This window comes from Haematobia irritans, chromosome 4, assembly GCF_050003625.1.
Source record: "Haematobia irritans isolate KBUSLIRL chromosome 4, ASM5000362v1, whole genome shotgun sequence".
Lineage (NCBI taxonomy): Eukaryota > Metazoa > Arthropoda > Insecta > Diptera > Muscidae > Haematobia > Haematobia irritans.
Window position 1 is genome coordinate 225268473 of NC_134400.1, and position 15645 is coordinate 225284117.

Consider the following 15645-nt stretch of genomic DNA (forward strand, 5'->3'; position numbering starts at 1 on the left):
TCTTTAAAAATTGATCGCTAAACCCGTCGCTACGAAATTCAACGGCGACAAAGAGTGAAAACGTCTCCAGGCATACCGATCTGTGTCGATAATAAACGATAGCAGACGATATCGACAAACAGAATATCAATTAGTGGCGACAGGCGAAAAGCAACGGCGACAATATTTTTGACATAAACATGTTACTGGCCACCATACAAAAAAAAAAAAAATAATAATAATAATAATAATATTAATAACATTAATAACATTTTGCTCTTGAAACATATTTGAGGTGATCTGCGTGACGTCTTACTTCCCCCCAATTTGGAGCTTGGCTCTGAACTCTTATAATAGTAAACAAAACACCATTGGCCAAAAATGTAAGAATGAATTTATGATTTTTTATATACATATAGTATTACTTTTATTTTTTATAAGAATTTTACAATTCAGCATTTATTCTTTAGATTGCAGAACATGAGTTTCTTCGCGTTTCCTTAACATTTTGCCATAAACTTGGAAAAAAATCGTGCTACAAATGTTATTTTTCATATTATTTATTACATTTTCCTCTGCAAATCATATGGCTTGCAAATTTTCATTTTTAAGCGATTTCGAAAAATCTTGTTTCACATGAAACCAAGAACAACCAATTTTTTGGGGGGAAATCAAAGTGGAAGGTGAAATTTATTTGAAGGGAAATCAAGAACATACACGGATATGTTTCTTTTCTATATCATAGCATTTTGGACAACGATTATGATGTATTAAACATGGAAAAACAAAAATGTTTTGAGTTCACATCCCTAAACGGTATTATATTTTTTAGATTTAGACAAAAAATATTTTTTCTCCAAGATTATAACATTTTGATCGGTGACCATACCGGTTGTATTATTTCGAAACATCAATGCCGATTAAAATGCTAATATCTTGTATTTTAGATCATAGCATAGTTGAAGTTGTGTTAAACTGTAAAACAACTTTTTTCTGTGATATAATAAATTGTCTCTTATGATTATTTTTTTTTTTTTTGAACATTATATTCACTTGCTAAACATGATTGCCGTGATAATTGTATATTCTTGGATAGTGATTGTAATGATAATAAAAAGTCGAATTTCCGTGTTTTTTTAAAGTTTGGAAAAGTTGCATTTTTTAATTTTTGCTGTGCCTGTATATAAAGTACATGTGAATATAAAATTATTTATGCAAAGTATAAATTGTGTGAAGAAAAAAAATGTAACTCTAACACCATTCCTCAATTTGTACTCCGGATTCCTCTCTGAATGGCTGTGGTGGACAATATGAACATATAATTTGTTTTTTTTTGACGTCTTTGACAAAATGTACTTTGGTGTGAATGTGTTAGGTTCTTCTGCTGAGCTTCTCATCTATTATCATTCTCAAAACACTTTGAACCAACAATATTTTTTGAAGATAATCAAAAATTATTGTTGGTTCATCTTGTTTTAGTATCATGTCGCTTAATAGTGTCCGTATCCAGATTGCCTCTTTACATGCTTCTGATAGAGATATGAATTCTGCTTCAGTTGATGAGAGGGAAACGCATGTTTGCTCTTTAGATCATTTGGAACATAAACCCAAAGAATTTGATTTTCTGTCCGTTCTGTCTTCTGCCCAATTTGCATCAGCATAGAAGGATTAGTACATTTTTGTTTGAAGCAGTAGTGTTACTTAGCCGTAGGATGTAGCTTGCGGTACCCTTCAAGTATTTCAAAACTCGCTTCAACTCATTCCAATCTTCTTGAGTTGGGCAACTAACCTTTTGTGCTAGAATTGAAACTCTCGCCGCTATATCGGGTCTTGAATTCACACTGATAGACTAGCTCATATACATAGACTAGCACATATACATGATATCGTCCATAAATACTCACAGAAATATTTGCACCATAATTCCCTTTTAATCCAATGTCAACTTAACGAATTTTCCGGAAAAGTCGATTATCGATTTTGCTTTTCGAATACGGTCAAGACAATCATGTTTCTCCTTGTGTGTGCATATTACATTTTTCCAGTAACAACACTTTGACACATCCCAGCAAAAAATGGAGCACTATTTCAGCAGGATTGTAAGGGAGAGAGGCAACACCAACTGCTTACAAAACAACCGAATCAGCGCTGATTTTTGTGGGCTATGTCCCGATTTAGAGCAGCTTCTACATAGCGCTGATATAATTGCTCATTTTAATAGAAATATTGCTCTTGAGTATAGCATTGTTGGCGTGAAGGAAAACAGCACTACCTTTCACGCATCTATACTGCGTGAATTGGTTGCAATAACGTAAACGAATGATCATAAACTAGTTTGATTACTCGTTTACGTTATTGCCACCAATTCATGCAGTATGGATGCACTGCCTACTTTATTGTATACCAAACAGCACAACTAAACTCTTACTGCTGAAGTATTTTTTGCTGGGATGTTCATCGCAAACATAGATAATAAACAGTACAACACCAAAGATATGCAATTTTCAATTATTTTATTTTATTGGAACTTTGAAACAAATAATAAACAAAATACAAACAATATTTTTCTGTTTCAAATTTAAACGGTTGGCAAATAGAATCGTTGGGGTAAGATAGGAAATCCATTTTTGTATTGGTCTTTGAGGAGTGAAGAGGGAGATCTAATGGCTGGGATCGCCTGGTTAAATACGGCTGAATTGTGGCTCTTAAGGTTTGTGGATTTTCGTAACATTCGATGTTTTTCCTCTTCTAGGGCGAAACGGGCAAGGAATTCCTTTTTAGCAGCTGCCACTTCAGGTGTGTCCTCCACTGGTTGGGGCAATATGGACGATGATGAGATATCTCCTCGTAGAATGGCCTCGTGGGCTGCCAAATGTTTTTGACGAGCCAAAGCAACTTCAGGCGTTTCTGTTACTGGCTTCTGATAAATGTCTCTGGGTAAATTGGTTGCACTCACATGGAAGCCATCGGAATCAGCAGTGTAATCCACTGTTTGTAATGTCCCATGGGCATCAATATATGAATAGGATCCAAGTGTTACACCATCGAATGTCCGAATTTCTTGCTTGCTAGACAATGGTTCCGAATATCCGTAGGAGTATTGACCTAGAGAATCCTGTGTAAAGTACTGTTGCAACTGGGGTTGTGCTTGCTTCAAAGAGGATTTTGCTATCAGTATGGGTGATTGTAATTGCTGAGATGGCACAGGGTAGACATAACTGTCTGCCCACACAACAGCAAATAAGGATACGAATGTTGCCAATTGATTCATGATGTCTGCCAAGGATTTTCGTTGGTAATTTTTATTTTATTTTTTTTTTCTGTGGAAAAAGCGCTGCTAGTGTTTTGTCGATGGGGTTTCTGGACTAGTACTCGCTTTAAAGAGTTCTCGATGGGATTTGCGTTATGATCACACTTTGGTTCCTCCTTTTATAGTTGAAAAGAAGAATGCTAGTGGATGACAATCTCCCCAATTTGCTGACCCTTGAAACAAAACCCCATGAGTATTCTCATCAGGCAAATTCATGCGCCAGGCTGCTCCAAGAAGTATTTTGTGGGATGCCACAACAAGAACCTTGCCAGAACTCTATGCGCCGCTTGTAGAGCATGTTCCTGTGTGCATGTGTAGTTCAAAACATATGTCGAAGAAGGTCATCCAGTTTACTTTTACTCCAAATATCCAAAGCTTGGCTTGCTCCCCCACAGAAAATAAATGTGAATGCCTTTCTGGCTTCTTGCCGCCGCTGTTGCTGCCAATGTTATTCGTGTTTAATGTTATTTAACGTGTCTGCCGATCGTTTAGAATTGAAGTACCGCAACTTGTTCCCAGTGCTCGCTGACTGACTGGCGGGTTAGATAGCAGCAATTGCTTCCTCATAACTGCATCTTCAGTGGTCCAGAGACGTCATGTGGTGCAGCACGTGAGTAGTTTTGTTTATTGATCCGATATCCATCCACACGTTTTGTTCATGTATCGTTAAGCTGTCATTGGTGCTGCAGCCTGTTTTGCTCTTCCCTTCGTGGATGTAAAGGTACGATGAGGAAGCCCCTATCACATCCCTAGGTAATTTGTTACTGTGTCGCATTGCCCGTCCGTCTGTTTGTCTGGTAGGAGGCCGAGTATGTTGACTGTTCCAATATTCTTGTACATTTATGTTGAGATGTCGACAAAAGGTAGCGGACAGCCCCTTTTGAATAAATCTTAGTTTCATTGAATTAAACAACGCATTAAGAAGCGTTGTTCGCATATTTTCATTATTGTGTCCCAATATTTGCCATGAATATGAATTGTCTGTCGATATTGTTCATTATACATACATTGGTGGTATTGGACAGAATAATCAGAAATGGTACTGCCGATTGTGTGATTGCCTGGTAGTCATGCATGTGATTGATATATGAATTACATTGTCACTTTGTCATTGGTATATCTGATGAAGATTTGTGGCAAAAGACATTAAATGGAGTTCACTCATGAATGATGACACAATGCTGCATTACAACCTATTTCTTTAAAATCTAGTTTTAGGTTATCCTGCCAGTCGAACAGTGGACCGCGTGAGATATTATCACTAAATACACGCAAAAAATTAATTCTTTCCTCCCAAACGAAATTTTAGACAAACAAAGTTCGTTTCTCATTTGCTTTTCATTGAAAGGAAGTGTATTTGGAAGAAAAGTATATACTTTTTGTGATAAACGTTTATTCTTTTCCAGGATGTAAAAGCAATTTCATAAAGACTAACTCAAAAATTTTTTTTCTGGCTAATTGCATTTTCCCTCACATCTTTCTCACTTCCACGAAGTTTTTTAGTCCTTAGCACCTTTTTCTGTAATACAAACAATGTAGAAGAAATTATACGATTTTATAAATTTTTTTTACCTTTCGCCTGGACTGAGAATCGAACCGCGTACCATGCAATTTGTAAGGCAGCACACTATCCACTGAGCTACGTAGCTGTTATTGTCATCAATAGCTAATTATCCATATAAGTTATATTAATATAGCATAGCTTGCGGCGCCCACGAGCCGATTAAACAAAGTTTATTTAACAGAAAAATACATTTAGTTTGGGACCGTGGAGCAGTGGTTGCTACGTCGGACTTGCATGCCAAGTGTCGTGAGTTCGATCCCTGCTTCGACCAAAGTTTTTTTTTTTACATATATTCCAGATATGGTCGGAAGATTCCGAAAAATTTTTCAACATTACATTCTACTATATTAAATTTTTACTATGAACTGTAAAATCTGTCTTATTAAAGACCTAAAGTCAGAAAAGAACAGTGTTTGATATAAACGAAATGGACTGTGTTGTTGGTTCAAAAATAAGTTTTTTTTATTGAAAAAATAAAAATTGTGTAACAAACGAATTTTTTTGGTGATAAAAGTGTATACTTTTCGAAGCAATTCAAAAAACTCTAACAAAAGAAAAACGTTTTCGGTACACGTTTTCCAAACGTTTTTTTCTTTGCGTGTAGTGAGCCACGGTTAAAAGTTAATTGAGACACAGCCATATGTTTACTTTCTGAGCGTACTGTGTTTCAACTAAAATATGGTACACAAACAGATCTTTTGGGAGTGAAAGAATTTTCAACAAATAAAGCATAGCACGATATGGTTTTGTCGATTCTCATGTGGGCTTGACAGCATCTCCACCACATCAGATCTATACTAGAGGTTATGAAAGTGCACCTTTCAAAGTTTTGTACCCTGTAGGCGTCTATAGATTTGAGTCTAGCATTTTCTTTTCAATGCAATAAAATTTCTTCATCTTAACAAATCCAGAAAACAGAAATTAACTACAAGTGATTCTTTAAAAAAGAGATTTCTTATTTCCTTTCTGAATTTGTGCTATTTTGATTCGCATATTGAGCATCAATAAATTGTGGTCAGATGGTACATCAGCTCCCGGGTATGTAGAGCATTTCGTTACACAGTTTTTAAATCTATTGTTGATGAGTATATAGTCAATTTGATTACGAACAATATTCCTTCCGTTGTCTAGAGGTAATCTCCATGTGTAGAGTCGTCTGGGATCTCTCTTTCATTTCTTTCGCCGAGTCCATGTCTTCTTGTTACACCATCTACTTTGTCATTACCCACTTTGGCATTGAAGTCGCCTTGAATTATTGTTATTTCATGTGATTTCGTCATTTTTAGTAATTGGGATATTTCTTCGTAGAAATGTACAACCTCGTCGCTGTCTCGATCACATGAAGGAGCATATGTTTGTATGATGTTTATATTCAGGGGCTTTGCTGAAATTTTTATCATCATAGACCTTTCTGACATTGGATAAGATCCAATCACACATGCTGCTATGTGATTTTGAACAATAATTCCTACACATCTTCTGTGTATTCCCTCCATATTTCCTGAGTGATATACAGATACATTTTGGGATTTAAAAACGCCACACTCTGTCCACCTGGTTTCACTGACGCCAAGTATATCAATTTTGAGTCGATTCATTTCGCTAATTGTGTTGTTTAGTTTTCCGATTTCGTATAAACTTCTAACATTCCAGGTTCCAATGTTTATTTGTTGGTTACTTTTACCTCCGGGGATTCTTAGCACCCTCGTTTGGCCGGTGACTGAGGGCCGTGTGTTTAGATTTATGTTGTTCATATTGTATGATTTTCAAAGGAAGTATACTTCAGTGGTTTCCCGTTGCCTTCTGGAGGGTTTATAGATTTCCTTCTATATTTCAGCCGCCCCAGTGGAGAACAGACGCTGTTTGCAGTCGCCCAATGTGGGAACAGACACTGCTACCTCGCTTGAGAGGTATTTGATTTCCCTCTTACCACCCATATCTGGGAGGCGTTCCCCTATCCGCCACCTGGGGACGCGCCCTATTGGGGTTACAGGCTCCCCGTAAGGGGGTATAAAGTTCAATGAACTAAACGTGGGTATGAAGTTCAATATGAACTAAAGCAAACGAAGATATTTGTACGATTCCCAAAAATAGTAAGAATGGTGATGATTTGGCGCCAATGGTGATGATTTGGCGCCAATGATTTTCTTCTTTACTTTTAGTTAATTTTTTCTTCTATGAGAGATGTAATTTCGTGAACTACAGTTAAAAAGTACAACAGGGAATTAAAATTTCCTGGTTTTAACAAACCTTTGGGGAAATCTCAAAATGTGGAGTAAAATTTAGTCCAATTTTCGCGCGAGGTAGTTCATTCTTCCTATAAAACAGTTCACTTTTTTTCGGTGTACAACAATAAAATGTCGATGCGGTTGGTAGTGAAAATATGTGAGGTGTCCTGAAAGATGGTTCCAAAGTCTAGAAAGCCTTAAAAGAAACATTCACAAGGCAAAAATTAAATACAAGGCATAAGGAGTTGAGTCTTTCTTTTTGATCTATGGTGCGACCTAAAGGCCGGAATTAGGTTCGCACTGTCCCGCTAAAATATCAATTTTGTACAATTAATATTCTTTAATAATTAATTTTAAAGAAAATAAACATTTTCAATTGTTGGTTTGGATCATTCCTCATCAAGTTATAATATAATTTACCAAACAAGTTTTATTCTGCTTTAACAGATTTATTTTCGATTGTAGCGGTTAAACTCGAACTTAATACCACCCTTAACAGCAAACATTTAGAAGTTCTTCTACACCCAGAAAAAAGTGACCACTTCGTTAAGTTAAAATGAACTCATTGTGAAGAAAGTTGAAATTCGTATAGCGCCAAAGACATTTTTATTTGCTTGAACGATGTGATTTTCGTAGAAATTAGGTAGAACGCATTCCATATATTAGTTGACATTTTCCTATATTTATGTACCACTATACTACAGAATGAAAAAATTTAACTGAATTGAATTCATATATGGAATGATTTTATTGAACGTTTTTCATTCATTTGGACAAATCTTACATATTTGTGGTAAACCTTTTACTTCAAAATTAGAACTGCTTACCTTATCTTTTTCTTCAATAAAATACATGTTTTGTTAATATATTAAATATATTTATTAAGAATTAACAGCATCGACTGGCCTTGAAATATTAGTTTATTATTCCACTATTTCCAATTTCCATGTAAAGTTACCAACTGTAAAACGTAATGTAAAACGTCACTTCAATTTTTGCACCAAAATCTAACTAATCTTATTTGATTTATTTTTAAACAATAATCCAATATGTCAACGTTGTACAATAGACCCAAGTGGATACAAAGGGCCATGGGCCAGATTATTTTTCATAATGCCTAACACACTATCGGGACGCACTCAGCAATAAGAAGAAGTTCATCACTTGTGGTTTCAAAATTGGCTTGCTTGTCCAAACGTGTCTGTAGGCACAGACCAAAATAACTTATAGCGACCAAAAATAACTTATATGCAAAAACTAGTAATACGGGTCCATTTTTATGCATTTTAATATTTAAACAAGTATATACGGCCGCAAGTTCGGCCAGGCCGAATCTTATGTACCCACCACCATGGATTGCGTAGAAACTTCTACTTCTTCTACTTCTGGGGATCGGTTTATATGGGGCCTATATATAATTATGGACCGATATCGACCAATTTTTGCATGGGAGTTTGAGGCCATATATTAACACCACGTACCAAATTTCAACTGAATCAGATGAATTTTGGTCTTCCAAGAGGTTCCGGAGGTCAAATCTGGTGATCGGTTTATATGGGGGCTATATATAATTATGAGCCGATGTGGACCAATTTTTGCATGGTTGTTAGAGAACATCACGTACCAAATTTCAGCCATATCGGATGAAATTTGCTTCTCTTAGAGGCCTCGCAAGCCAAATCGGGGGATCGGTTTATATGGGGGCTATATATAATTATGGACCGATGTGGACCAATTTTTGCATGGTTGTTAGAGACCATATACCGACACCATGTACCAAATTTCAGCCGGATCGGATGAAATTTGCTTCTCTTAGGGGCCTCGCAAGCCAAATCGGGGGATCGGTTTATATGGGGGCTATATATAATTATGGACCGATGTGGACCAATTTTTGCATGGTTGTTAGAGACCATATACTAACACCATGTACCAAATTTCAGCCGGATCGGATGAAATTTGCTTCTCTTAGAGGCCTCGCAAGCCAAATTTTGGGGTCCGTTTATATGGGGGCTATACGTAAAAGTGGACCGATATGGCCCATTTGCAATACCATCCGACCTACATCAATAACAACTACTTGTGCCAAGTTTCAAGTCGATAGCTTGTTTCGTTCGGAAGTTAGCGTGATTTCAACAGACGGACGGACGGACGGACATGCTCAGATCGACTCAGAATTTCACCACGACCCAGAATATATATACTTTATGGGGTCTTAGAGCAATATTTCGATGTGTTACAAACGGAATGACAAAGTTAATATACCCCCCATCCTATGGTGGTGGGTATAAAAAGTCGACTTTCAACTGAAGGTCATAATGGGATGTGTATTAAATTTTGTTTGCCCAACCGCCAAAACATTTTAAGGACATTAATTGTTATCATACATTGTATTTAGCTATACATCTTTAATACAAATATCTAAACGTATTTAAACCAAATAAAAAAAATAAAATTTAAATGAAATTAATTTGTAATTTGGGATGGGTGACACAACCAAATGAAGGGAACAACGAAAAATTCCATCGTCTGATACAACCAACTCCATATATAGTATTAGTTGGAGTTCCCATAATTCGATTGAGTCGACCGAATTTGTCGGGTGACACAACTGCCAACTGATAGTTGGTGCAACTGCCAAAAGGAGGTTGGCAATAAATTCGGTTATCACAACCAATCTGTATTCTCTGTGTAAATTCGAGTAAATGAGAAGAACACAAAAGATCTGTAATAATTTAGAGGATATATAATCATAGTTGTTGTTGTTGTAGCCCTTTGGAGTTGGTATTTTCGAGTTTTTCGGGAAATAAGCATACTCCAAATGGGGGTTTGCAGTCCTTGGACAGGGTTGAAAACCCTGTGTCCGCCCCGGGCGGTAGACCCGACTGCAACGAGGGCGGTATATAATCATAGTTGGAAGAAACGCTGCTTGTTATTTTGTAGAGGGATATGCCAAAACCCCCCTACCAACGCCAATATCATTAATAAATTATATTTAAATATAAACAAATACTGACTATCAAAATTCCGCCAGCCGTAAACAAATTATAACAAACTTGAATACCTACTTAAATATGCTTTTGTCCAGGGTCTGAATTTTCAATTGTAGAACATTTGAAGCCACACTAAATATTGCCAATTAAAATTTATTTGGTCAATTGATTGAAACTTATATCTAATTAATAATTTTTTTATTTACACTGACACTATTTAATCACTTTTTAATCAAATTAAAAAATATAGTCAGGTAAGAAAATGATTGAAAATGTTTAGGTTTTCATTTGAATGTAATTAATTTTGTTCGGAAATAATTTTTATATATATATACACAAACATACTAATCATAAGAAAATTATTACGCAAAATGTGAAATAATTAATTTCTTAGAAGACTCAATCAAAAAATTAATTGAAAAAATATGATGAAGTTCAACTAAATTATTAATTGTCTCATTTAAAAAATTAGCGATCAAAATAAATTATAGGTTACATTGAATAAAAAAATGAAGGTGCCGAAGAAATGAATTACTTTTTTAATCCAGTGTATTTTTTATGTTTGAGTACTTATGTGATTGATGCTTTAATTTTCGTGATTGAAAACATTTATTCGATCAATAAATTTCGTGATTCAATCAATTCAAGAATTTTTTCTGCACATATTGCCGATACTATTTCAATACATTAATTAATATTGGACATGAGAAGAACAACAGTTTTGCAATTCTGTGGGTACTATGTTAGGTTTCGAACCGTACTTTTTTTGATTATTTTATTTGTTTAAAAGATGAATTTGTACACAAACTTTAAACTGTTTAACGAGATTTGATAAAAATATAATCGTCATCATATACATGTTTTTGCACTTTTATGTTGTTATCTAACGTTATGACAACGAATTTAAAGGCATTACCAATATAATCTTATTTGTAATGAACATTTCATCATCATAATCAGCCATCGGAAATAGAGATAGTAAATGTACCCTAAATTTACTTTCACCACCCAGAAAAAGTTTTTATTTCCTAAAAACATTTCTTGTATTTTAGATTTTTCTAAAACAAAAATAAATCACAATAGTATTCTATTGGAAAATATTTATTTTCATTGCGTTTCTCTTTTCTTTATTTTGAATGAAAAAAAACGTGTGAGAGCCTATTACATTTCGTATGAGATATTAGCCGTATTTTAGTTTCTTACGTGTGTGTGGTCTTTCAAATAATTGATTAATGTAAACGTTGGTTAATATATGTGGTACTTTTAGCCAATGGTAAATGCCCATGACCATTTCCTCCCACACGAATGGATTCAATTCGAGGCAAAGTTGTTAATACCGTAGGGATCTCGACAGTATAATGGGTATTGGGATTGTCCACGGTGAAATAGGTATCTTGTGAATTTCGCACATTTGGCTCGTCTTGCCATAAATTGATGGATCGTAGATTGGATATATCAATGCGATTGCCATTGGAGTTTTCCTCGTTCCGATTACCGTTATTATTTTGATCATTTTCATTGGAGGAGGGATGCCCATTGTCATTTCCCACCTTAAGTATAACATTTGATTCGGCGTTTTCCGTGCTGTAGAGTGTCCTTAAATCTGATGTGCCACCATTGGGTTCTATACGTGCCTGGGCATGGGCATGAGCTTGCCCACCATGACTACGTGCTTCGGCTTGGGCACTTATTATGTACGTTGTCATAAGCTGTGACTGTTGCTCCTCCCGAGCTCTTTCTTCTTCATGTTCTCGTAGCAACGAGAGCAATTGATCCCTGGATGTCTGGTGAACCAATAGCTGCTCCCGCGCATTCTGTTGAAACTCAGCATTGTGGATAGCTTCAGCGGATGCCTGTTGTATTGCAGCATTTTCCAATTCTTCGGTATCGGGTTGCATGGCAGCCTGAAGGGCTGCTTCGCGATATGCCTCAAAATGGGCATGCTTGGCTATTTCAACTTCTGGCGTATCCGTTACTTGTTCTGGTGGTTGACTATTATCCACAGGCTGAACGGGAAGATTAGTAGCTGATGCAGTAAATCCTTGGTTTCGACCAGCCTCATATTTCACAGTTTGCAATTTGCCATCTGAATCGATGTACGAATAGAATCCCTTAGAAGAACCATCGAGCGTCGTGTACTCAGCCTTAGCAGATTCTTCTCCACTATAGCCGAATGAGTAAAATCCTTTAGAGTCCTGTTCTCTGTATTCAGTTGTAGGAATTTCAGTCTTGACCAGGACCAAGTGATGATTGCGGGATGCAGTTACCACCGCAAATAGGGCACAAATGATGATAAATTTCATTTTCAAATAGAATCGTTTCCTCTGTGCAAGCTCCTCTTATATCCGATTGTGTGAAGCTTTAGACTGTTTCTAATACCGAATGATCTTTTTGGTTACAATTTATAGCGATTGTAGGGCTTTGGTTTGAATTGCGCCCTTACAGTCACTATGTCTCCAAATATAATTGTAGCCATTGACCAGATTTTTTTTCTTGTTTGGTTGCATCCATGTCACTCTATCATCGCGACGTCTCATTTTTGTTTCGCTCTGATTTAAAAGTCTTCTTTTTTGACCTCGAATTAAGCGCCCAAACGGATGAAATGCCGTTTGATGGTAACATATACCATGTGGTTCGTGCTGGCTGACTGCATGGCGGTGGAAGTGGTTGATGCGTGGAGCCACCGCCTCTAGTGTGGTAAGCCACCTATTCAAGCATCATCCAGCTGCAATCACCAGAGATAGTGGAAGGTGGTACATATCAATGTACTACAGCATCGATGACTTGGTGAATAATTTTGCAAGTTCTCTGTCTTCTTTGCCTTTAAGCAAATGTTTCATCACAAACTGTATCAGATTTCTATATAATTTGGAATGTAGTCTACTCGCGAAATGACAACCTAAATTTTGAATTGCAAAATGTTAAGTTAACAGACTGAATTGACTACAGTGGTGTGCAGAAATGAGTACATAATTATTTTTTTTTTCAATTCTAAACGAATAAAAAAGCAGCAATAAAGAAACTCCAATTAATTTATATTTTTCTTTATTCCTTCTTCAATTCTAAATAATACAACAAAAACTCAAAACAAAAAGTAAAGAATTCAGAGAGATAAATAAACATAACAAAAAATACTCGCATGCACTCAATTTTGCACTTTTCTATACCGGTGTCAGTTGGAACATTTTCTAGTACTTGGTCCATAACCCTTTATTTTTTAATACCATATTTATACGTTTTGGCATACTTTCAACCAACCAACCAACTCGTTCCCACAGGTCGTCCAGCCGTCTTCCCACGATTGACCATACATTTTCAATCGGGCTGAGGTCGGGGCTTTGCACTGGCCAATTCATCACTTGAAATGTTTGCTCACTAAGTCATTTTTTCGCTATTTTTGCACTACGCTTCGGATCACCATATGCACTCTTGTCAATAAAATCGGGGAGATGAGTCTGCTAAATGGCGAGGTAGTCTTCCTTCTTCATTATACCATCAATTTTCTGCAATGGCCCAATGTGCCACCAAGAGAAGCAGCCCCAAACCATGATGCTTCCACCACCATGCTTCACAGTTTGTTTAACATGGTGGCGTTGAATGGTATCACCAGGACGACGCCAGCAATATTGTTTACCGTCCGATTGGAAACGGTTAAATTTTTGATTCATATAACCAGATAACACGTTTCCAGTCATCTGTCGTCCAATTTTTATGCTCTCTTGCAAACTTCATTCGCTCTTTTTGTTCTTTTCGGACAATGCAGGTTTATTTTTTTACAGCTGAAACATAACCAATGTTGTACAGTGCTCGTCTTGCTGTCCATTCACTAACTTGCTTATTTTTGGCAATAGTTGTAGTTTTCGGCGTTACGGACTTGTTCTGCCTCATTTCTGCCATTATAAGGCAATCGTCCGTTCGTTCGGTCAACAGTATTCGGTGGCCTCTGGTTTGCTCTTATATTTAGTATCTTGGCTATTTTCCGCGGGTCTCCATTATTAGTTAAGGAAACTATATTGTCCTCCACATCGTGCGATAACTTTTTCATTTTAAATTTTATTTGAAATTATTGCAGTACACTTCGAATAAAGCTTTAACTCTTACTAGCAAACACGTTTCTAAACACAAAGTTATATTACTGATCATAAAGAAAGACAAAAAATACAAAACTAACGGTATATTTTGTTTTTATGCTGAGTACATCAAAAAGTGCAAAATTGAGTACATGCGAGTTTTTTTTGTTATCTTTATTTATCTCTCTGAATTCTTTACTTTTTGTTTTGAGTTTTTTAGAATTGAAGGAGGGATATAGGAAAAAATAAAATTATTTTGAGTTTCTTTATTGCTGCGTTTTATTATTCGTTTAGAATTGAAAAAAAAATTAATTATATACTCATTTCTACACGCCACTGTAGATGGTCATAAATTCTTAACATTTGTGTTACCGCATATGAAACAATGTATTTGAGATTCTCTATTATTTGGAATACGTCAGTTTAGCTACCAACAAGGTTGCTGCAGTTGGTAGAGTCCTACCCAAATTGGTAGATATTTTGCTGTTAGGCAGATTGGAAGAATCATTGGTGTTTTTCGGTAGATTTTTGACTAGTTTTATTGCGGAGAAATCAGGATGATATAGATTATTCCATTGGAATTTATTCAGTAATTACATAAATATTGACATCGTATAAAAGCTATGTGAAGAATCTTAAACAATTTTTGTTTTCTTTGGAAGAAAATTATTTTTCATTTCTCCATATCAACCACCAAAATGAAATTGTTTGTTTTCATTGTGGCTGATTGTGGGAAGAATTTTCTAAAAAATTGGCCGAATTATTTGAAGGATACTAATTTCAATATACAACTCCACTATGTTAGAAGAAGATTAAAGTTGATTGTTTTATTATACATTTTCCAAAAAAGAACTACGTTGTACGAAAATTGAACTAAATTATACTCCACATTTTAAGATATCCACAAAGCATTGGAAAATTAAATTGCCTGGCTGGCGTACATTTTAGCTACATTTCTCGAAATTACACCCTCCATTAGAAGAAAAAATGAACTAAAGTAAAGAAAAAATCATTTTATTTTGTTAACATTTTTGTTTAAATTTCATGTTTAGACATTAATCTATTCTAAAGGGTGATACAGTCAAAATTTGGTCAAGGGAAAACGCGTGTAAATCGGTGAAATCGTTTATTTAAAAAATCAAATTAAATTTCTTTTTCAAGTTCAATAAGTATAAAATTCAGGAAAAATATTCAGTTAGGCTTTCGCTTTTTCAAATCCGAATTGTCGGGCCTCACGCTTGACACCTGCCATCAGATTTTGTACAGCCACCTTGTCCACCTTCTTCGCCGCAGAAAGCCAGTTTGCCATGAATTGCTGCTCGTCCTTAGTAGTTTTTTGGTCTTCTTTAGGTTCCGCTTGACAATAGCCCAGTATTTCTCAATTGGGCGGAGCTCTGGCGTATTGGGAGGGTTCTTGTCCTTGGGAACCACCTGCACGTTGTTGGCGGCGTACCACTCCATGGCCTTTTTACCGTAATGGCATGATTCCAAATCCGGCCAAAAC

At 36.0% G+C, this 15645-nt stretch overlaps 1 protein-coding gene across 1 annotated transcript; it reads right to left on the reverse strand.

The window, feature by feature from the left end:
• Positions 1-2475: 2475 nt before the first annotated feature.
• On the reverse strand, positions 2476-12457 carry LOC142236013 (uncharacterized). Its single transcript, XM_075307264.1, has 3 exons — positions 11312-12457; positions 6079-6354; positions 2476-3279 (listed from the first exon to the last, which is right to left on the reverse strand). Exons 1-3 carry the CDS (start codon positions 12372-12374, stop codon positions 2558-2560), a joined length of 2061 nt encoding a protein of 686 aa, XP_075163379.1. The 5' UTR covers positions 12375-12457; the 3' UTR covers positions 2476-2557.
• Between the last annotated feature and the right edge of the window lie 3188 nt (positions 12458-15645).

What these genes read in the sequence shown, in the direction of transcription:
- LOC142236013 (XM_075307264.1), bottom strand. Translation starts at nt 12,374, where the DNA reads ATGAAATTTATCATCATTTGTGCCCTATTTGCGGTGGTAACTGCATCC. An exon ending in TACCACATATATTAACCAAC is followed by an intron (nt 6,355 to 11,311) that starts GTTTACATTAAT and finishes TATATCACTCAG; the next exon opens with GAAATATGGAGGGAATACAC. An exon ending in CGACTTCAATGCCAAAGTGG is followed by an intron (nt 3,280 to 6,078) that starts GTAATGACAAAG and finishes AATAAAATAAAA; the next exon opens with ATTACCAACGAAAATCCTTG.